General features: G+C 42.6%; 1 protein-coding gene across 1 annotated transcript in view; it reads right to left on the bottom strand.

The window, feature by feature from the left end:
* The window catches only part of faf1 (Fas (TNFRSF6) associated factor 1), a 53,748-nt gene that overhangs the window by 24,710 nt on the left and 7,112 nt on the right, over positions 1 to 21,926 (bottom strand). The window contains exons 7-12 of the mRNA XM_019896984.1: positions 16,015 to 16,120; positions 10,411 to 10,497; positions 3,141 to 3,236; positions 2,795 to 2,918; positions 2,602 to 2,665; positions 2,410 to 2,491 (exon numbers count right to left, since the gene is read on the bottom strand). Of these exons, the coding sequence (XP_019752543.1) occupies positions 2,410 to 2,491; positions 2,602 to 2,665; positions 2,795 to 2,918; positions 3,141 to 3,236; positions 10,411 to 10,497; positions 16,015 to 16,120 (559 nt within the window). The remainder of the gene's footprint in view (positions 1 to 2,409; positions 2,492 to 2,601; positions 2,666 to 2,794; positions 2,919 to 3,140; positions 3,237 to 10,410; positions 10,498 to 16,014; positions 16,121 to 21,926) is intronic.

The raw sequence follows: 21,926 nt of genomic DNA, 5'->3' as shown, positions 1-21,926 counted from the left end.
GAGAGGGGTTAGAATGATTAACCGCTGCGTTGATGTGGATTTAGCGGGGATGGTGGTTAGCGATGGGTGGCCTCTCTCTCTGTTCACTCTGACTAACCGCTGATCCCCATGAGGGCTCAGCTCAGCTCCGCGGCCCAAAAGCATTTTCATTAAGGATGGATTGAGTGCATCTCAACAGCCGTGCGCCTCCGTCAAACACACAACTTCAGAAACACTTCATCAAATCTAGTGTTTTGCTTAGTGATTAGCCTCTCCCGGAGTGCCACTGATTCCTCTCGTGATGAACCCATTGTGTATTTCCAGTTCAGCTCATTCCCATAATGAAGGAAGTTCTTTCTGAGACTAGGACTCAAAAACAAGGTGGCTTTTCAAATGGACGCAGAAACCTTGGGACGGTCGGACGGATGGCACAAGTGGCGATACAATCATGCGCATATGGAAGCAAACTGCCAAACAACAGTTTTGTGGCCTGGTGTCTCGGATGGTTGCGACAAAACAGGACAAACAAAGAGGAGCTCAAAAAGCTTCTGTTTTCTTCCAAAATTCTTTGCACATATCCATCTTCTCCAAAGCCACTCTAACCACAGCACAGTTGGCAGGCTAATTCAAGCTTCCCCTGGACTAAAACAAAAAAAACAGTGAAAATGGTTTTGAACCCCGTGTGGTTGTGAGTGCAGTACAGAGAGGGTGAACACTAGGGAGAAGGCGGCCATATTGCACTGGCTTAGGAGAAGGGATCAGCCGAGAAGCAGATGAAATGCTAAGTTTCTCTCTCTTTTTTTTTTTGCATCTCAATCCTCCACTGTCACCATATTTCCTTCTGTCCTCTCTGACTGATTGCTCTTTCTGCCCACCTCAACGCTGTGCTTTTCCGCCATCCCTTGTTCGCTTGCTGTGTACCGGGTGATCTGAACTCCCTTAACATCTTGATGTGTCCTCACAGTCTAATGAGAGTGTAATCCACAGAAAAGCTGTCAGTTGATACGTGCTTCCTTAGAAGGACAAAAGGCGAAAAACACGAGGGGGGAAAGTGGACATCTATAAATAAACCTCCGCAGCCAGGGTGAACATTGGATGGCTTTTGGTGAAATTCTAATCTGCGTGGCAACAGAGCCTTGGCCTCACAACATGATACAGGCTGGCGGATAAGAGTGAATACTGTATTGTGAAACTTAGAATTAAATGAATCCCATCATCTTTGTCAGAAGGCTTGTCTTTGTTTGCCAAATGATGTAATGTCCTAAAGTATTCTGAATTACTTTGCAAGTTGGCCACAGATTGTGTGGTGTCTTGTATGCCTGTTTTTCACAATAAAATAGAGCAGTGCTCGGGACTTCACTGGGATGAGATTTTAATAGGGCAACTTTTTCCGTCTACACATACATGGATGGTGTCCTGAGGGATCTCCTCCACCAACTCCTGGACAGTCTTTGGTACAATGTGGCGTTGGTGGATGGAGCGAGACATGATGTCCCAGATGTGCTCAATTGGATTCAGGTCTGGGGAACGGGCGGGCATGTCCATAGCATCAATGCCTTCGTCTTGCAGGAATTGCTGACACACTCCAGCCACATGAGGCCGAGCATTGTTTTGCATTAGGAGGAACCCAGGGCCAACAGCACTAGCATATGGTCTCACAAAGGGTCTGAGGATCTCATCTCGGTACCTAATGGCAGTCAGGCTACCTCTGGCAAGCACATGGAGGGCTGTGCGCCCCCCCCCCCCAAGAAAAGCCATCCCACAGCATTACACACCCACTGCCAAACCGATCATGCTGGAGTATATTGCAGGCAGCAGAACGTTCTCCACTGCGTCTCCAGAGTCTATCATGTGCTCAGTGTCAACCTGCTTTCATCTGTAAAGAGCACAGAGCGCCAGTGGCGAATTTGCCAATCTTGGTATTCTCTGGCAAATGCCAAACGTCCCGCATGGTGTTGGGCTGTAAGCCCAACCCACACATGTGCATGTCCTGCCCTCATACCTCCCTCATGGAGCCTTGTTTCTGACCGTTTGAGCAGACACTTGCACATTTGTGACCCGGTGGAGGTCAATTTGCAGGGATCTGGCAGTACTTCTCCTGTTCCTCCTTGCCCAAAGGCGGTCCTGCTGGGTTGTTGCCCTCCTATGGCCTCCTCCACGTCTCCTGATGTATTGGCCTGTCTCCAGGTAGTGCCTCCATGCTGTGGACACTACGCTGACAGACAGAGCAAACCTTCTTGCCACAGCTCGCATTGATGTGCCATCCTGGATGAGCTGCGCTACCTGAACCACTTGTGTGGGTCATAGAAGATTCCGTCTCATGTTATCACTAGAGCAAAAGCACCGCCAGCATTCAAGAGTGACCCAAACATCAGCCAGAAAGCGTAGGAACTGTGAAATGGTCTGAATGTTACCAGTTCTCTAACTTACTTCTCTGGCTTTGCCATAGAATGACTCTTGAGACGCTGCCTCCAAAGACCCAATGAAGAACATTGGGTGGTTTTCTCCATACCTGCAGGAAACACAAACGCACATAGTATATAAACAGATTGTTACATGTTAACACTCTATGGCTTTCTACTACATTGGGTTCATATGGCAAACACACATTGCTGAGCTCACCTTGAAGAAAATTCAGCAGTAAAGTGCAGTAAGGCATCACCTTCGTTCTCACTATTCTCTGGCACTGCACGGGCAAAATTAATTACACGGTCAGCCTGAGGATGTGCTAGCAAAGCTTCAGCACAATAGCTCAAACTGGCATTAGGAACAACAGCATTCTCTTGAAAAAGTGTAACAACGGTCCTGCACATACTCATAGGCGTTTTCCGACAGCCGGAGGCGCCCGTTCCGAACATCTCTGAATCATCCACTCCAAACTCTGACGCGTCCTCAAAATCGTCCCCCTCGCTGTCGCTAATCATGTGGACATCTGTGCACTGTGAATGTAAATGACTCGTTTTAATAAATGTCAATAAGAGACGTGATCTCTTTACCATGTTTTTTCAGTTTGTGGAATACACACAGGACAAAGGAGGAACATAACACAAAGCACAACTGTGTGTGTGTGTGTGTGTGTGTGTGTGTGTGTGTGTGTGTGTGTGTGTGCGTGTGTGTGCGTGTGTGTGCGTGTGTGTGCGTGTGTGTGTAAATCTAAATACCTCTTCTGTGGGTTCTTGGGCATTGGCTGGTGAGGACCTTCGACAAACAGTGAGGTGATGGCAGGGATAGGTGATGCCAGAGGCAGCAAGCGTTATCTGAGACGGGAAATAAAAAGCCATTCATTGACACCTTAAAAGAGACCTCGCAAAGTTCGGACCGTGGGCCACATCCGCCTAAAGTCAAAATAAAGCCAAATATACAGTATGAGGTACTGTATTTTGAAAGCAGCACTTTAATTTTTAGTGCACACGTGCGGGAGCTGTATACGAGCAACCGCAGCGACTTGTGTCTTTAGTGTAGCTAATTTAACGTTGTTGTTATAATAAGCGACTTCTTCCGACCCCTCTAGTGCCTTTTCTTGAAAAAAAATAAAATTTAGGAACTTGCGACAATGCCAACGGTGGTCCTCATGTAAGCAACTTTCTTAAATAATGCATCGTGGAGGGAAGAAGGGGATTTGGACAGGCAGTTATTTCCCTTGCGATTAGTGCTCATAATGTTTGCAATGTTTAAAAATGTAGAAATAAAATTATGCATGCTGTAGACATGTTTTTTGTGATGTTGATTAAATTGTGATAATGAATGCTTGACATTTGTACGTGCTTTAAAATTGTATGTGCCAATTTAGTATGTACTGGTATCAGGTTATTGAATCAGTTTAATTTAATGTTTTATACGAATACGTTAAATTTAATATGCAACACAATATAGGTTAGCATGTTGGTGTGGCCTTTCACAACCATTCCAGTTTCTCACATGGCCCCTTTGGAAAATGAATTGCCCACCTCAGACTTAGACCCTATGTGATTATTAATGTAACAAGTAATTCATTGTAAATAAAGAGGAGACGGTAGCTCATTCCTAATAATGTGGTGATGATCATTTTTGTAATTTTTGCTCAAATTTGAGGGAAGGATCAAAAGTAGAAGCAGCAAGTCGGCAAAAACCTCTCCATATGAGTAGCGAAAGATCAGAAAAACCTCAACCCTTTTTCATGAAATGACAGTGACATTGAAAATTAAAGAATAATGAGCAGCCAAATCCAAAGTCAGGACTGAAAATGTCAGAATGCAGTAGGGACTCATTACAAATGGTATCTGCAGGCTTTGGCCCAAGGGACATCAACAATATGAGCTGTACAAAGCAGAGTGAAACCAAAGACACCTGCTTTTAAAAAGCGATGTGATCGGAGATTAATTGCCATCATATAACAATGTGGGGACACAACAGAAGAAAAAAAAAAAAGAAATCGGGTCAATATTTCCTCAACAAGATAACATCTTAATTGCCGTCAACAAAACCCATTAAAAGCATGACTGGCAGTGCTATCTTGCCATCTCCTGCAACCTGAATGATACCATTGTCCGAACGATACAACACTATATTCACTGACATGTGCTAATTGTGCAAGAGAAAGTGAATATAGAAGGCCCAGATGCAGACTCTTTTTCTGGGAGAGTGAACTTCTAAAAAACAGGACTGAGTCAGGGCATGCAGGCTGGGGGCAGTGGGAGAACAGAGGCAGAGGAGTTGCTCGTCCCCTGCAGAGGTGCTGTGATCTGTTCGGACACACAAAGAGCAGCTGGACGTGGTTGAATCAGGACACGATTACATGCAACGCCAATTGAGTCTGAAAAGGCCTGCACAGACAGCGGGGAGTGTGTGCGTGTTTCTCTTAAAAAGAGAGCGGTTCTTCATGCAGGTCTACACTTCTATGGCAAAATAGAACACAATGACCACTCAAGCGTGTCAGCTACATTAAACTATTGGTCTGTTTTGCGGTGTACTCTACAAGATTAAAAAGACATTTTGATACAATTCCAAGGTAAACTACACCATCTTCGGACACCTCTCAAAGTAGAGTTTATAGTCCCCGAAAATGTTGGGCGAAGAAAGCTGGTAACAGTATAGAGCTCTTAAAAAACAGGTAAAATGATTGCCGTTTTAAACTATATAAACCAGAAATTTGATTACAGTTAAATACACTTTCATTTAAGTTCCATGTCAAAAGTGCACGACAAAACATAACGTAACTCTATTTATCATTAAAACCATCATCATTTAAGAGCAGTTGACTGTCGATCATATTTAATAGTTCCTTCCGGACAGGGTGTGTTGGGAGAATGAAAATGCCAAAGTTGAAAATGAAAAGAAAGCCGAAATCCCTATTAAACCCTCAGTAATGCCGAATGTGATTACCACTCAAGATTGCTTTACTGTGCTCGACGTATGAAAAATACACTTTTGGGTAAGGTCAAGAGGAGATGAAGTTGGTTCACATACGAGTGCCCCCAAAACTTCTCAACAACGAAAATAACTCCCATTCACTTGACTGTCGTTCAGTGTGTCTGGTGTAAAAAAACAAAACAGATTGTGTTTCTTGCGTATTACCAATTTGTCGTGAGTGTACTTGAGTGAAAGAATCACACAGCAGGAACACCAACGAAGAACACTCAACTGAATTGGCTCATATTTGCTCATGTAACTTAACTCCACCTTGGTTAGCACTCTGGGCCGAGGCATGAAATAAATGCGCAATTCATATTTGTCAATGCCTAAAGTGATGGAAAAGGATTTATCATAGTTAAGTGTATGAAGGGTTTCATGACAACAAAAAAAAAGGACAAAATAAACAGGGCCACGAGTCTGAGTGGAGAGGTGAACTACAAGTGGGTGCAAGAGATGATGTAGGTGTTGAGACAGACAAACGCATAAAGGGGCTGAGTCTGAAGGACATGAGGAGAAGGGCCCGAATCAGCCGACTATTGTGCCAAGTTCCTCCCTCGAGTAGCAATCAAATATGAGAATCTTAAGAGCGGCCATTGAGGGGATCTCCGTAAAGCCTTTATCACACTGCTCACAATGAGGGGCTTTGGTTTGAGTGCCTCATAAGTGTATAAATAAAGTTGATCACGTCCCCTGTTAAAAACTGCCTGCAGGCTTTGGGGGCTGACATGGATGCAAAATTGGGAGTGGAGAGCCTCTCAATCCTCTTCCTCGCTTTGACCCCATGACTTCTCCCGATGTTGAGGTACACAAGTGCAGCTTGAAGGCTCAGTGGTAAAATGTGGAAACAAGGCTGAAGCGCCGCAGGGCATGAGAGGATGGGGTGACGGGGTTAACCCCCCATCCTCACCCCACAAATTGGCCTCTCCCACATCTCCTCACAAAAGGACCTGGCTCTTCTTTTTTGGATTCTTTTAATTAACACTTGCATTGAGGGTCCAAGCATTCAGTGGCCGAGACAGGAAAAAAATGTTCTCCCTCTCCCTCTCCTTCCCTCCAGTCGTCTATTACCTCGCTCCCCTTGCACTTTTTTCCCACATTTCTTTTTCTTCCTTCGTTCTTTCTGTTTCATTTTTTTTCTTGCGTACACAGTGTTTGGAGTAGGGAGCTTGGAAGTTATAAGATAATGGCTGCTGACAGCTGTGCTGATGGTAGTTCCATCTTATTCTGCTATTTCTTTGATGGGACGAGTAAAGAACGGGGGGTGGGGCATTACGAAATGTCATTTTTGAAGTGGATGAAACTGATGAGATGTGGTTCACAAGTTCTATTCGATGGTTGACGTGTTGCCTCTATTTTGCCTTAAAACTACTACTAACAGTGAAAAATCATTTGAGTACATGGAAAAAGGCCTTTTAATGAGGGAAGAAAAAAAAATGGAAAACGCAACAGACGGAACTTGAATCTGAATGTCACCTGAAAGCAGCGACCGAATGAGGGAGGGGTCTCCTGAGCTTCGAGCTCAGCTGTGTTGCTATGGAAACCAAAGCCCCTCTCACCACCTCCAAACAATAAAACTATGATTTCATAGGCCACAGTCAGGTAGAGGAGGATTCCGTTAATGCCAGCTGGGAAATGGAGAGAGTGGCTGGCCTACAAGGCGAGGTATCTCTCGGGCTCTGCAGCATTAATACATTAGCAAACACCATGAAACACTACATAAATGTCAGCAATTACAGGACTGCCGGAAGGATGTGTTGCAGAGGGGGTTGAGGGCTTGAGAGGATGAGGAGAAGTAATAAAAGGATCCTGCCAATCACTCCTACAGGTATCGAGGAAGCGCTGCCAATCATAGTGACTCATGTGGCCCACATGGAAAGTTTCCACCAGGTAACTGGAGCAGGAAAGCACATACAATAACACAGCAAACTGAATAAACTGGTGTCCAGTGATATATGAGCATTACTTATCCTAATCCAATTTCAAGGTTCCTTAGAACCTTGAATAACTTGGGAGAACAATAAACAATGAAACACATTGAGTAGACAGTACCAAGGTGACGCAACACTTAACAACCTACTTCCTCCAAAATGTGAGAGTTTCTCTCTGACAAACTAATTTCCTGGACTTAGACAATACATGACACAATTACATGCACACGAGCATGGCTCCAGAGCCTCTTTCTTTCCCCAGAAGAATAACTAAGTGAGAAAAAGGGGTGAATAATCCGATGAATCAAGCAGGAGCATTGAAATTACTGATTTAACTCAGGCAACTGATTTAATCTTCTTGCTGTGATTAAAAATCTTTAGATTACACTTTAGTAAAAGCTCCAAATTCTGAATGTGGTACAATTTCGGTTTCAAACAAAATTCCCTGCAAAATTATCTCAAAAAGGAGGGATAAAAAAAATCCAAGAGTTCAAAACATTATACACGATGTCACACAAGGTGTCAGCAAGTCTTAAATGCTGGTATGAATTCCAGCAATACCAATAAGTGACTTACAGCTTCCTGTTCCCTCTCGATTACACGCACATCATTATCAAGGAGTGAGACTTTTTATTACATTTTAGTTTTATTCCGTTGCACTACAGTAGTTAACTTCATTTTTAAAGGTATAACTTGATTTACCAGTTAGTTTCATCACCAAGCTCGTGTCTCAATTTAGCCTACTCCTGTCAAATCACTGCTTTTATAAAATGTAATTAAGCTAACAGTCACACCCACTGAAATACATGATGTGTTGTATGCCTTTAAGAGGCGGGGCCTATTGAGTGACATAAGAAAACTGCAGTCTGTTGGGAAGGCCATTGACCAAGGGGCTCTCTCAGGGTTAACATCTGCCCCATGCGACTGTTTTGCCTCATTCAATAAACGGCTGAAAGTGAATCACCGACTGTGGCTTTCCACATCGTCACTCGCAACGACGTATGTAACGCTTGTTTGCAACTCAAATTTCGAGGGAATTAAAAGTCAACGTATGACATTTCGGGTTGTTCCTTCAACTATTGCCTTTATATGGGGATTAAATTAATTCAAGTGCAGAATAAACTGATGCACTTAACATGATTTCCTAAGATTTCACTTTGAATTTAGCACAAGTCAACCAGAATCACAAAGAGTAGTGCGTAAACTTTGGGAGTTTCTGCTTTACTTGTCAGTTGAGGTTACAGACACGGATCCGTTGTACAAATGGATTGGTGTTCGATATTCAACCCTCGACACAGTGTGTAATACGAATAATTGCAAAAACAAACACACACCAATGTAAATTCAAGCAGATAAACACAGTATTATAACACAATTAAGGAGAGGAAGTAAACTCAAGCGGTAATCGATTCCAATGAAGGTGAACTGGTGTGTGCAGTGAAACGTAATCTAGGGCCTCTGGGCTGCCATGTTTATTGGCCCAAACCCCGAGAGATGAGACTGGGCTAATGAGCTAGACACTAACACTGGCTCCCTACCCACCTGCTTGGCCAGCCAAGTCCCAGGCTTTCGCTATTAATACCGTCAGACGTTTCAATAAGGGGACTGAGGCTGAAGCAGAGGCCATTATTACACTTCTTTCTCTCTGCTTTTTAATATCGCCTCATCCAGGTGGCGAACAGGCCTGAGATGCCTCGATAGGTTGCAATGGCCATCATATCCAAAACCACCAGAGGGGAGCTACTACTGATGGAGACGAGATAGACTAACCCCCACTGCATAATATATCTTGTTGTCTCATGGTAAAAGACAGCAAAATGTATTTATTTATTATAAAAAAAAAAATCATTGTGTTTTTGTACAAACAAGGGCTGTGTCAAATGAAAAGAAACGTCTGACTTTCAGTGTTTAATTCTCTTTTTGTTAATTTATTATTACCTTTGTCAGATTAAAAAAAATAATTGGTCATTAAAATAAAGCACCGTACCTAAAATCTCAGCACGGTATTGTATACACACACAATTTCCTCAAAGACACAACCTTAAATCTAAACTGAAACTGTAGTTCGTTAAATTGCCCTTGTGAATGCAGCTCCAGGTTTAATAAATAATAATATAAAAGATCTAAAAGATCACATAGATCTAAAAGGAAAATATTAGCTCAGGGTGAACCTAAGAAGATATGAACAGTGGCTCCACAGTGTAGCATGATAAACCCTCCCTTAAAATTAGCATGGGAACACATACGCTGTCAAAGATGGGGTGAGACAAAAGGGGTCAGAGGTTCCTCGAGGTTCTACTTCTGATCAGCTTGACTGTGTGGAGGATGAATGGCCCGGACGAACGACCTCGGGATGAGTGAGGTCAGTGGGACTCAATGATGTGAGCTATAATGTCCACAGAACGAGGGCACAGGATGGGAGCGGTCTTTGACATCTTAATTAGCTTCTGACAGATGGCTTTGGCATGGCACAGTTACGATGCATTTTGCAAGTATTAGGATGCCACTGCGGTAAACTACGGACTGCGATCCTCATACCACTTAAGACCACAGTCTTAGATTCAAGCACTAGTAGAGAGCATGCTGTACAGGTAAATACTGGATATTGCTGGAGTTGGGCTGAAACCTTTTAAATCAAAATTATTTTTCCAGAAATCTACGTGTGTGGTGTTATTTCAAATTACTGATCAGTCTAAAGCAGTGGTTCTTAACCTGGGTTCAATCGAACCCTAGGGGTTCGGTGAATCGGTCTCAGGCGTTCGACGTAGCCTCTGCCTTGGAGGTTAAGACACACCAGACTCAACATGTCAATTAGTTATGACACAGTCGCTTGGCCATCGCTGGCTGCAGATGATCACATTACGTTGCTTGTCCAATCAGTGCTGCGGGAAATTTAGTTCGCTCAGTCGTCAGCGTGTGACTGTCGTGATAGTACGTCATAAAATTTTAAAAAATTAAACTTATGTCTTGAAATTTTATTTACTTTTTTATGCAAGTCAAGGCAATAAGTGGCTGTATCCCAAGCGGTTAGAAGCACACAGTCCAACTACTACACAAGAGAAACAAATAAAACAATCTATTGTTCAAAAGGTCAGTGTCAGTGGTTTCTTACAGAGTCATCAGATGCTGATGCTGGCCATCCTTCCCACTGTTGATGCCGTACTGGGATGTTGGTTAGGTCTGACACATTCCTCTTCACCTGCAAACAGAAGCAATAGTAATAAAATTTGCAATAATACATTTTTTTTTACAAGTAAATAAATAGTGAATACAATGAAGGCTTGCATCAATGAATCCTGTATTTAGGGTGCAGGAAAACAAGAAAGGAGGCAGAGAATGAAGGAGAACAGCCAAAGGATGAAGCCACACCAAGGAAAAAGAGGGAGGGTGGCAGTGTTTTTAGCATTCCTCAGATGCCATGGCTAATGCCCAGTATCAACAGCCCCACGTTCTGAATTGAACAGTATTTCTCTCCCCCCATTTCACGCGCCGATGCTGTATTTGCACCAATTAATAACATTCCATGCTTTTAAACATTTAGCAGCCGGCAGCGCCTGGCCCAAAGGTTACCGCGCTGTACCGTCCAATGCATTGTTGGTTTAAAGGCCTAACGCCAGCCTGATGTGCGCCAGCCGAAAGGTGATCAAAGCCCACCGGCGTCTGAGGGCTGGCGGCCGTGGATCGTACAACGTTTTTTTAGCGAGATCTACAGTTTTCAGGCCCGCGGGGCTGAACAATGATGCTGAGCAAACTGCCCATTGTAGGTCAAATCCCATCTTTGTAAAAAGTACTGAGGGGAGATGGATCCCCGAGCATTTGAAGGGCTGCTGGTCATGCAAGTGGAAATTTAAAGAATGCTACAAACACAACGTCAATGTCAATGTCGAGCACACGGCTGAAACACTGGATTGTGGAGACTATGGAGGCAATGTTGCTCCTGGGTTAGGAGAGACACATCAGCTGGCAACAACATTGTGACGATGGCCACTTGCGCAATCGGAGGATTTAAAAAAAAAAATCATTCCGATTTAAAAAAATAAGATAGAAATGCTCAGTTTTTTTCCCCCGCCAATGTTTATTAATGTCATTGTAGTTTGCGGTGGTGTACAACTACACTGTTTCAATGCTATAGCTATGTAGTTAAAAGTTACACAATACTATATCTGAACGTGTCAGTCCAAAACGAACCTTAAGAAAAAGCAGCTTTTTTTCCCCCCATAATGCTTATGTTGTGAGTGATGTCATTTGCAACGGGCCAGGCACCACAGAGCATTACAACAGGCCCTAAAAATAAAACAAAAATAATAAATGAGTGGCACAATCTACCCTTTGTCTATCGGTTGTAAAGCCCTCGCCATAATGCTCCGAGCCGACCCTCATGAAGAGAAGTCATAGCTTGGATGGAGGACTCGGGGTCAGAGCGGGTGGCCAGTGTTATTACAGAGTGTAATATCTATGTTTGACCAGCCGCACTACAGGGATTTGCCTGACCGCTTAGCCACTCGATGAGAAGATGGGAGGAAAGGAGAGGCATAAACACTAGTAATGAAGAGACTGCTGTCAGAGGTTAAAGCAGCCTGAGAGAAACAACAAACTAATGCCCACCACAGAGAGAGTGAAGGTGAGAGGTGGGGACAGAGGAGAATGGAGACAGAATTTGAAAGTGGAGGACAAGCTGCTCCTTTTGTGCAAGGAGAACATGGTAACGCAATCCCAGCTGCATAAACTCTGGCAGTCGATGACATTTTAAGAGCAGAATAAAATTACAGGTCACAACTTTATAAAATGTAAGACTACACAGCATGCTGTACCCGTAACATCTCCAAGTATTTAAATGTATGTTGCAGTACCTTACTAAGCGTTAACAACAGCATTTTAGCCAGAGTCTAACACTGTCCAGTACAACACAGCAGCAAAACTGTCTAATGCTGCCACCTGTCTTCCATAACGGTAAGAGTATTGGTGAAGATTTAAGGAAACTTTTTTCCTTTTTTTTTTTTTTTTTTTTTGTGGGGTGACAAATGTCAAAACAAAATTGCTTTTTGACATTTGTCACCAAGAAAAAAATGTTGATGTTGTTGTGAGCAAGGCATGATGACAAATATTGAAGGACAGTTGCAGCTCATGATTCTAATTAAATAGCAAGGATGGAGTTAAAAATACAGGAGGTAAAGGTGCAAATGTATTTAGGATAACACCATTTCAAATTGTGGCGTTCCGACAGGGGTTATTTGAGAAAGTCATCGAGAACATTGGCCTAGCCTGGCTTTGGTGCTGAGCGACAAGGCAATACTTCTCACAGCGAAATTAATGATCCGATCATTGTAAATGCCAATTGCCTGTAATCCCCGCCTGGAAGCGAATCAAAGACTTTCCATTAAACAGTCACAAGCTTTCTCCCTCGTGCTCTCTTTTCTTCATCTCCCCAAGGCACCAGATGTCTTTCATTTCTTTATTTTAGCCGCCTTCCTTTTCTCAGCTCAGTAGCCTTATCATCTTTTGGTTCCTATATGACTCCCAGCTGCGAAACACGGATGGGCCCCAGGCCCAACCCCGGGGGGCAGTAGAGGAGGGAAATCCCCAGGACAACGGGTCTGGTCACGGACAACTCGGAGCCCGGCAGCCATCTCTATTCTACCCGCTACTTGCCTGGCAAACATTTGCTCTACAGCTTAGCTCACATGCTAGCCAGCTACTTACCCCCACACTCTTGTCTAGTAATGCCAATCAGAGTGTACCCAGCCCTGTGCTCTGGACCCAGAGAAAAAAAGAAGAGACGGGACACTGGGAGACACATGGAGAATGAAGGCGCAGAAGAGGAGGGGCCAGGGCAGATCCCTAAGAGCCACAAGGCAAAGCCAGAGCCTTGTGCGAAGACAAACAACAAGACAGGACTGTCCCCATTGATATGCACAAGCAGGACCATCAGCTAGTTTTCAGTGGGACAAAAGAGTGAGCGGCAAGAGAAGGGTGCTCTGTAGTGGAGTCCATATGTCTGTGACTAGACACAGTATGAACAGAAAGGGGAGCCAGGCTGGTTGAATATGGTGTTACTTCTTTGTTGCACTCTCAAGTCCTCGTAGTGGCACAAATACACTCCGCATTCTGGATGGCGGAGTCACTGATGGTGTAGCGGTTCGCTCGCCTGACTTAAGTGCAGGCACAGTTGAGTTCAGTTGCCACTCAATGATGAAGTGAATGTGATTGTGAATGGATGTTCGTCTTTATATGTGCCCGGCAACTGACTGGTGACCAGTGGTAGTAGATGGGTGTGTATGTTTTCGTTATTCCAGAATTTCCTGCATCTGCATCCAAGAATCATGGGAAATACAATCCTACTGCCCTAATATGAGCCATTTCTGGCGGTGTGTTTCCAATGTTACTATGTGGGACAATATCATTGCGGTCTGTGGGCTTGTGGGGTAAATAAAGTTACTTCCTTCCTATTAACTTTAACATTAATTTTTGGGTTCTCATTCGCATCTAACAGCAGGAGTTCGGTTTTGTCATATAATAACTAGAACTCCTTGCTTTCTTGTCTAGCAATCATGAGAAATGTAGTCCTACTATCTTAATGCTGCAGTCACCGTCAACACAAGGTAAGATTTTTTGGCTACGTTATTCCAATGTGAGAGTGTGGGACTGGACCGGTGCAAGGGAAACAACACAGCCAGCTTCCAATCGCTGCCGGGGTGGAACAAAAAAGGTTGGCGAATGGTGAGTGCATTGTTTACAGCTGTTCAACTGTCAACCAAGATTGAAATTAGCATTAGCCAAAGTAATAACACAACGACCGATCACCAGATTGACGAGTGATGTTCAAACTTTTTTTTTTCTTTATCTGGTGGAGGAGCCCCTCCTCCCCTCCAAGCAACCCCCATGTAGTTGCACGGCGAACAAAAAGCAAGCAAGAAACGAAGTTTGACGAGTCTGACGAGCATAATAACACTAAAATTGATCAAGTACACATTAGGGAAAATTAGAATTAGCTATTTAACATAGAGTGCTTCACAAAAATAATGCCCCATTTATTAATCCAGTGCGTTTTACATATGATTTATTTTTTAAAACATACACATTCATTCACATTGCGCCTAAATAGAGTACAATGACAGGATTTCATTTGTTATTAATAACTTGCAAATGGACCATGTGAGTAAGTCTCTACGTAGTGTGACAACATTATTCAATTCAACATCATGGTTAAAAAAAAGATCCCGAGCTAAGGAATAAATATATAAAAGGCACGGTCAACATGGGGTGAGCAGAATCCAGATCTATTCAGGTTAAAGTTCTAGGCCTCATTTTCTCTCCAGGGGTCTTCGAGATGCTTAAAGACAAGCATGCGTTAGGAAAAGACCACAACACGGAGGCCCGTTAAAGCCCACATTGTGCCTACGTGGTTTCCTACCGGCTCTTACAGCACCCCCACCATGCCGACAGTCCTTAGCCTACTTTCTGGAATCATGGTTTTCCTCCTCCCACACCACAGGGAACCCTCCCCAGTGTTTGTAATCCCAGAAGAAACACTTAAGGTTCACAGTGGGTGCTCATCAAAACCATCTGGCTGAGAAGAACAGAAGAAGATGAGAGAGGAGGAGGAATGGGACAGTGCAAATAAGGAGACAGCCAGGAAACCAGGGAGGCAAGCTGCCTCCTTCCAACTCAAATGCTGGTTCTACTAATTTGGTCAATTAGCACCATCACAAACCCTGCTCACAGCCTGATTATTATCGGTATGATCTTCACACTTACTGAGGAGCAAGGCCCTGTAGTGGCAGCAGTGAGCAAGCAGTAACTTCCCATTGCGGCTGGAGAGCGAATAATTAGTTAAAAAAAAAAAAAACTTGTCAAATGGGAAAAGAGAGAGCTCAAGAAGTTAATCCTATATTAGACAGTTCTAATTTGTATGGCTGGGTGATATGGAAAAAAAAATCTCAATATTCTTGCCAGCCAGATATCTCGATAATGATATGAGATAGTTTGAAAACTAACTTTTTTTTTTTTTAAGAAAAAGCAAAATATCAATCCAAGGGACATATAAAGCCTAGTTTTTAATTAAAACTTTCTGACAGCCATCAACAACACCAAAATCTCCAATAAATAAAAAAATTAATTCACATTGTACTCCAACTGTGCTTTAAAGAGAACAATTTAAGACAACCAAAGTGTTTGTTTTTTTGCATTTGTGTGCGCGCACATGTGTTAACTGGATCAATGTGTGTGTATGTTGTTTTGTACCAATTTGTCCAGGCATATGTAGCTTGATGCATTACGTAGTAATAGTGCGAAGGCTTGCTGCACAGGGCACAATGCTTGAAACACACACAGAAAAAGCAACAGCTTAGTTGCAGGTTAAAAAAAAAACTACGTCCAAATCGAACCATGTTCAATACACGGAGTGCTTCGACTTTTGAGAATAAAAAAACTTTACTGGGAGGGTGGGGCAGAACAGGGAGTTGTATCGGGCCACAGCTGCAAGTGTAATTATGCACATGGTAACGTGATCATTTGCGATGAATAATGAATCGATGGTTGAGATAGACTAGCGATGTTCAGCAAATGGAACGAAAGCTGCGTGATGGGAAACCAGAGCACCAGAATATTACGTAGGCAAGAGTTTATGCATGCAACGGTGTATATTTAAAAGATCCCATGTGCACGACTGCATGTAGGCGTGGATGTGTCTCTGCGCGTGTGCCTTGGTTCCACTTACCTCCTGTATGGTTCTAGAGCCTGGAAAGTTGAGGCTGTAGTCCCTCTGGGCCTCATGGTGACTGATGACCAGCAGGAAGTTCTGGTTTAGCGAGTCTGGGAGAGAACTTGACAAATAGCAAGACAAGAGAGCAAAATGGTGACAGGAACACTTTGGGATTGAATATAGTCAATTAAACACAAATAGAAGAGTGATGCAGAAAAAAGTACCGGTAATCATACGATCAAGCAATCATACAACCAGTAATCAAGTGAGTATTGAGTGTAATTCATACAGAGGGTCAGCGATATATATTGCCAACGATATTATCGTGAACGTTGTTTTTACGATGTGCAATTTTACATTATCGAGTATTAGTTCTGTCTCAAAAACAGAACCGAGGGGATCCATAGACTGTAATGGAGGAGGAGGCAGTGATGAAAGTCTTCATTCAGCGAATAAGTGGGCAGGACTCAGTCATGGAACTCAGTGGCATGTTGCAAGTGGAACACAATATTATTTGCAGTGATAAACATCATGTGTGTTTAGTTTAAAATATTTTTATTAAGTATACATTTTTATGTCATCTAAATGTAATATTTATTTATATGGTTTTGGAAACAATTATGCAAATGTGATTTGAGAGATTTCCTGTGATTTATATACAACCCTGACATCACTTAAAGCTGTACTTTGATAAATATTGCCAAACTATTGTTGTGCAATGTTTTTTCAGAAGACTTATAAATAAATAAGAGCTGCTGTTCATAAATGCTGAGTTTATCCATGAATGTCTTGGGAGGCAAGTAGAGATTAACAATTTTTTTTGTTGGATTATCATCAAACTATTTTTATCAAATGTGTCGAGACATAAATACAATACAATAAACAACTGAAATGTATATCACCCACTCCTACATTCACAGCCCCCCCACATAGATTATTCCTCACCCCATGTCCGATCTGTTGCTTTTGTGGAAGTTGGTTGCAAGATTGTGCGTAATGCCATGACGTAGGTAAAAGAAGGTGGTCAAAATTAAACGAAGAGCAACAAGTAAAAGGCAAGCTGAAACATGTTCATAAGTGATATACTGCTGCTCCGGAGGGAGCTGGGCGCCTCCTCTGGAGGCTCGTCACCCACTTCACAGGTTATGTCTAAACAAGCCCTGCCAGAGCTTCACTCAGCACAGCAGGCAAGTGCACCTACACAGTAACAGCATGGGGTGCTCCAATCATCTGATTTGATAACCACCCAGCTGGAATGAATTGAATCGAGGACAACAGTCATCACACCCTCAACCACCAGTCCAAATGTTGACTGAAAATAAATTACAAAAATGAACAGGGGCACCAACTGAGCACATATGTATCACACCTTGACTTAGGAGTTGATTTTGGTCCTTGACCATACTCTCGTACCTCAAAACACTTATGTCAAACCATCTTTCTCCATTGAATGAATGGAAATACTGTTAATCCATCCCAGGCTCACAAAGCACCACCCAAAGATTATCTAACAAGTTTTTAATAACAATATTAAGAATGTAAATGTATGCAGCATTCGGGAAGGACTTTTAATTTAGGTGGAGCTCCAAATTTCATTTTTCTTGACATTGAGAGATTTTGTTCAACAATTATTCAAGTTTCTCAGTAAAAAAAAAAATGCATGGATTTTTGGACCATATACAGGTCTATGTAGGAAATGGATCTTTTCCACATGAAGTAGTACAATTCATCCAATTCGGCCTAATTGGAGAATTTTTGCCAGAGATTTACAAAGGGCCTTGAGTGGTAGCCCCAACGCAAAAGCAGACACTTTGTATGCCTCACGTGACGGAGGCGGCGGTGAGGAATCAACTTTTGGAAGCTTCGTTTACAATGAGCTGTAAGGTTAAGTAGCGTTTTGAGCAAACGCTGGGTCTCTGCGACTGAATATCAATGGGAGGCTTAAGGGCCGAAGCAGACACTTAATCAGGGCTCAGAACCCAAGGAGAGAAGAACACTTGGGAGAAAGAGAAGGATGGGGAATTGATATGTAGCATACACATTAATTATGCAATCACACTCTTAATCTGAGCAGATCTGGACGAGCTTATGCTAACAGAAGCTCAAATTTACAGTAATGACAGCATATTTACATTGACTAAAACTACGGAATCAATATGTAAATGTAATGTTTGTTGTAGCTAACCAGGGAAGATTGGAAATGTGTGTAGTGGAAAGGATGGATGCATATGTAATTGGGTTGCGCAGAAGAGCAAGAGCGAGTTGTGTGCCGAACAGGAAGAGGGGGAGCAAGCGAGTGAGCATAACTGGTAGGGGTAGGGACACATAAATAAAGATCTAGCTAATATCATGATTATGTTTGGACACAATCCTGAGATACTGCTGGCAGGCAACTCGACTTCTAAACAGACAGAGATCGAGGGTAAACTGACTAGAAGTGTTACTCTGTCCTTCCAGCAAAGAGGGAACATCTTATCAAGCAACGGTGGCAGACTGACGAGCCATTTGGTGCTTGCCTGGGTGGTGTTCTGTTCAAGATTCCGCTTGCTCATTTGTGTTCTCTGGGACAAATATTGTCACGTAAAATAGCAAACGCATAAATGGAACGAACACCATTGGTACAGACTCATTTTTGTGTTATTTGCCATCTATCTGGTGCTCCTCATACCTGGTGTGAACTTATTTATACAAACATTTGACGATCATGTTGATTTGTATTCATGACATCTTTACATTGCTTAGTTACCAGGTTTTCAAGCAATGGAAGCATTTAGTAGGCTGCAGAAACAAACAGAAGACAAGCTTAACTCAGGTCCAGCTAGTTCAATGGCCAAACACGCCGCTATATCCGTCAAGACACAAACAGAGGTCAAGAGTTTGTTGCAGCAACATTTTCAAAGGAGTTCTCCAGAATCAGTTGGTTGTAACTTTGCTGTTAAAGCTGCCCCGTAGAGTTCAGTGTGAAGAGGTTTCCCACTTGTTGGAATAGAATTTCTTCTTCAATAAAACATTTAATTGCGGGGAAATAAAATGTACACAATGATCCATTTCTTGAAATGCCCATTTCTAATCCCTGCTGCTTTCATTGCAAGGGTTGTAATGTGGACGCCTAACTGTTTGCTTCTACCTTCAGAGGTCTGCTTCTTACAGAACACATACACTCCGTGACATTCAAGGTTGACTGGAAACGTCTGAAGGTACTTGACATGGCACAAGGGTGCTGGGAGGAAAATGTCTTAACTTTATACATAGAGAAAATGGAGCAGTTTGAGGGGGAGAAGAGTGGGCTAAACAGATTGGTTTCATTCTGAGGTAATCTCTTAAAGCTGTGAGTCCCCGTGGCACAGAGCAGACTCTAGACCTTATTAAACTTGCACCGGCAAACACATGCACACACAAAATGTGGCATGTGCATATAAAGTACAAATACCCATACACACAATGTGGCAACTGCATCCTTCCCTACCTCCTTCCTATTCTCTAGCAGACTCAAACAAAGCATCGGAGTTTTCAGTCAAAAGCACACATAACTCAAATATGATCAGTTGTTTCCAACGGCTACAGACGTGGTCAGTAATTTTACACAAGGACATCTTACCGCCTCCAATTTTTGCATCCGCAACAAAGCAGGAGGTTGCGAACCCATTCGGGCTCTGTTGTGTTGTGTTCGGCCATCGTGTCCCGAAACAGCATGTTCACGGTCAAATACGTTCCTTCAAGATTTTACCCGGTCTGCTATCTGTCCCTCGAAAGCATCTGTGCATCAACTGCTGATCATGATGAGCGAGAGTAAGGTGGAATCAAATCCCACAACTCCTAATGAATCACTTTTGCAATTTAAAATTTCTTTGCCAGGTCAAATAAAAATAACCATTCTTTGGCAAACAGCCTTCAGGTGAGTTGGAGCTCAGAATAAACAGAGACGAAAGCAAAGACGCGCACTTGAAATATTTATTGGACCTTCATCATTTATGCAAGAGATGAGCTCCTCCTCGACACTCGCTCTTATTCACCGACATAGACACAGAGAGCATGCTTCAACTGTGTGATGCCAACAGCTTATCATATCACTAACTAAATAACTAGCGGAGATGAATATGTGCTCACAGAATCTCCAAAGAGCCTTCAGATTTATTTCTAATCAAACAAAGAAAACTAAGAGGATTTTACTCAGCAGAGTCATAATGACACGGCAGCACTGTTTAATCAGCTCGTTTGGTTAGACGTGTGCAGCGTGTGAGCCAGTCATCGCGTTACGAGACATTTGAATTTGTAGTTAGCAGTAGTTTAAAAAAAAAAAAAAAAAAAAAAAAACCGAAGCTACAATTTGGTGGGTCCATTATGAACCTGACTCAGTATAGTCACCGAATACAAGACAAATATTTAACCAGGTGAAATTGGCTACGATTTTAGAAAACAGCAACCATTCGTCTTGTTATAAATATCAATATATGAATAACGAGTGTGCCTTAAATACATGATTTGTTTCTACCTGAATCCTATTGTGTCTAGCGTGTGCGTGTTTATTTTGGATAGCTCTAATGATAAAGTTAAATACCTTATGGTGGTTTATGTATTTGTAGTGCACAACTGAAGTATATTATGCTGCCAAGTTGTTATCGAAGTGATGAGATGTCCTTGCAAACTTGAGGCTGAAGCGCTCTCCAATTCCCACAAATAAAATGTGTGAGTAGATTATTTTTATTGCGATCTAACAGCTTGTCTGTTCCCGCTGCAGGATACTACCCCTCCCCTTCGTCGTGATCAGTCACCTATCCTCTCGCTGTATGGCAGAAGGGTCATTATAAGAGCACAGATTTATACACAAACATGTGTGCGCTCGGGGGCAGTGGGGGGCTTTTCAATTCATCCCCAACTGTCCTGCACTAAAATAGCCATCAGGATAATGAGCTCCCGACACCTAAAATGATATCGATGACACTTGGAGAAAAGACAAGGGTGCTGCTAAAAAGACAAGGTGGTGAGCTAAAGCGTGAGATGATGACAATAGGCAGACACACGCATAGGTGAGGGACCACTGTGGTGCGTACGGCCGTTGGCTGCCAACTCAACATGACCCCCATTTAGCTTTAACTAGCAGTTAAAGCGCAAACTGTGAAATGACGCGCCGGTAGCTGTCAACACAAAGTAAATGTAGAGGTTGTGGTGAACTTTCTTTTGGTTCTATATTTAGCATTCATGGTCAATTTTTAAATTCAATATATGTTTTACTACATCTTACATTTGTGTTACCTTACATCAAGACCAAAATTGACATCCGAAAAATACAGGTAGGTAGTGTTTGTTTTAAGCCTGACAAAAACACCACCTCCAGATTTGTGTGTCTTCTTTCTACTCAACACACACACAATGTGCAAAGCAAAACATATGTGGCAAATATTCTAAACACTTCCAAGACAAAAAGACATTAAAGTAACTAGCAGCACAATCCACAAAAGATTTAGAAGCTCGAGCAGCGGGACAGTGGAAGTTCCAAAGTAAAACAACCCAAAAATTCATGTCATGCATTCCAAAAAAAAAAAAAAAAAAAAATCTTCTTTCCAATAAAGTTATTTTAGTCTTTTAATTAGTGTGAGCTAAAGGGTAGATATTCTGCATTGGATATGTTTACGTGGAACTGATAAAAGGACAATCGTGCATTCAGCTGCCAACAGTGATTGTATTACTGCTGTGGCTTTACAGCAAGGTGTGTGACATTTTCAAGGGAAAGGTTCTTATTGGTGCCGGGGTGGTCTGTGAGATGAACAGGCCAGTGCTAGATTAATGGAACACTCCCACAAAATTTCAAGTAACGCAACCGCTCTTCCAAAAAAAAAAAAAAAAAGGACCCAACTCGTACAAAAAGAAAGTGAGAGGTGCAGTGTGAACACCAACACCATATACACACACACACACAGATGCATATA

Source organism: Hippocampus comes, unplaced genomic scaffold (genome assembly GCF_001891065.2).
Source record: "Hippocampus comes isolate QL1 unplaced genomic scaffold, H_comes_QL1_v1.1 scaffold22, whole genome shotgun sequence".
NCBI classification, from domain to species: Eukaryota; Metazoa; Chordata; class Actinopteri; order Syngnathiformes; family Syngnathidae; genus Hippocampus; species Hippocampus comes.
Note: the sequence above shows the minus strand (reverse complement) of the source record. Positions and strands in the feature narration are given on the sequence as shown.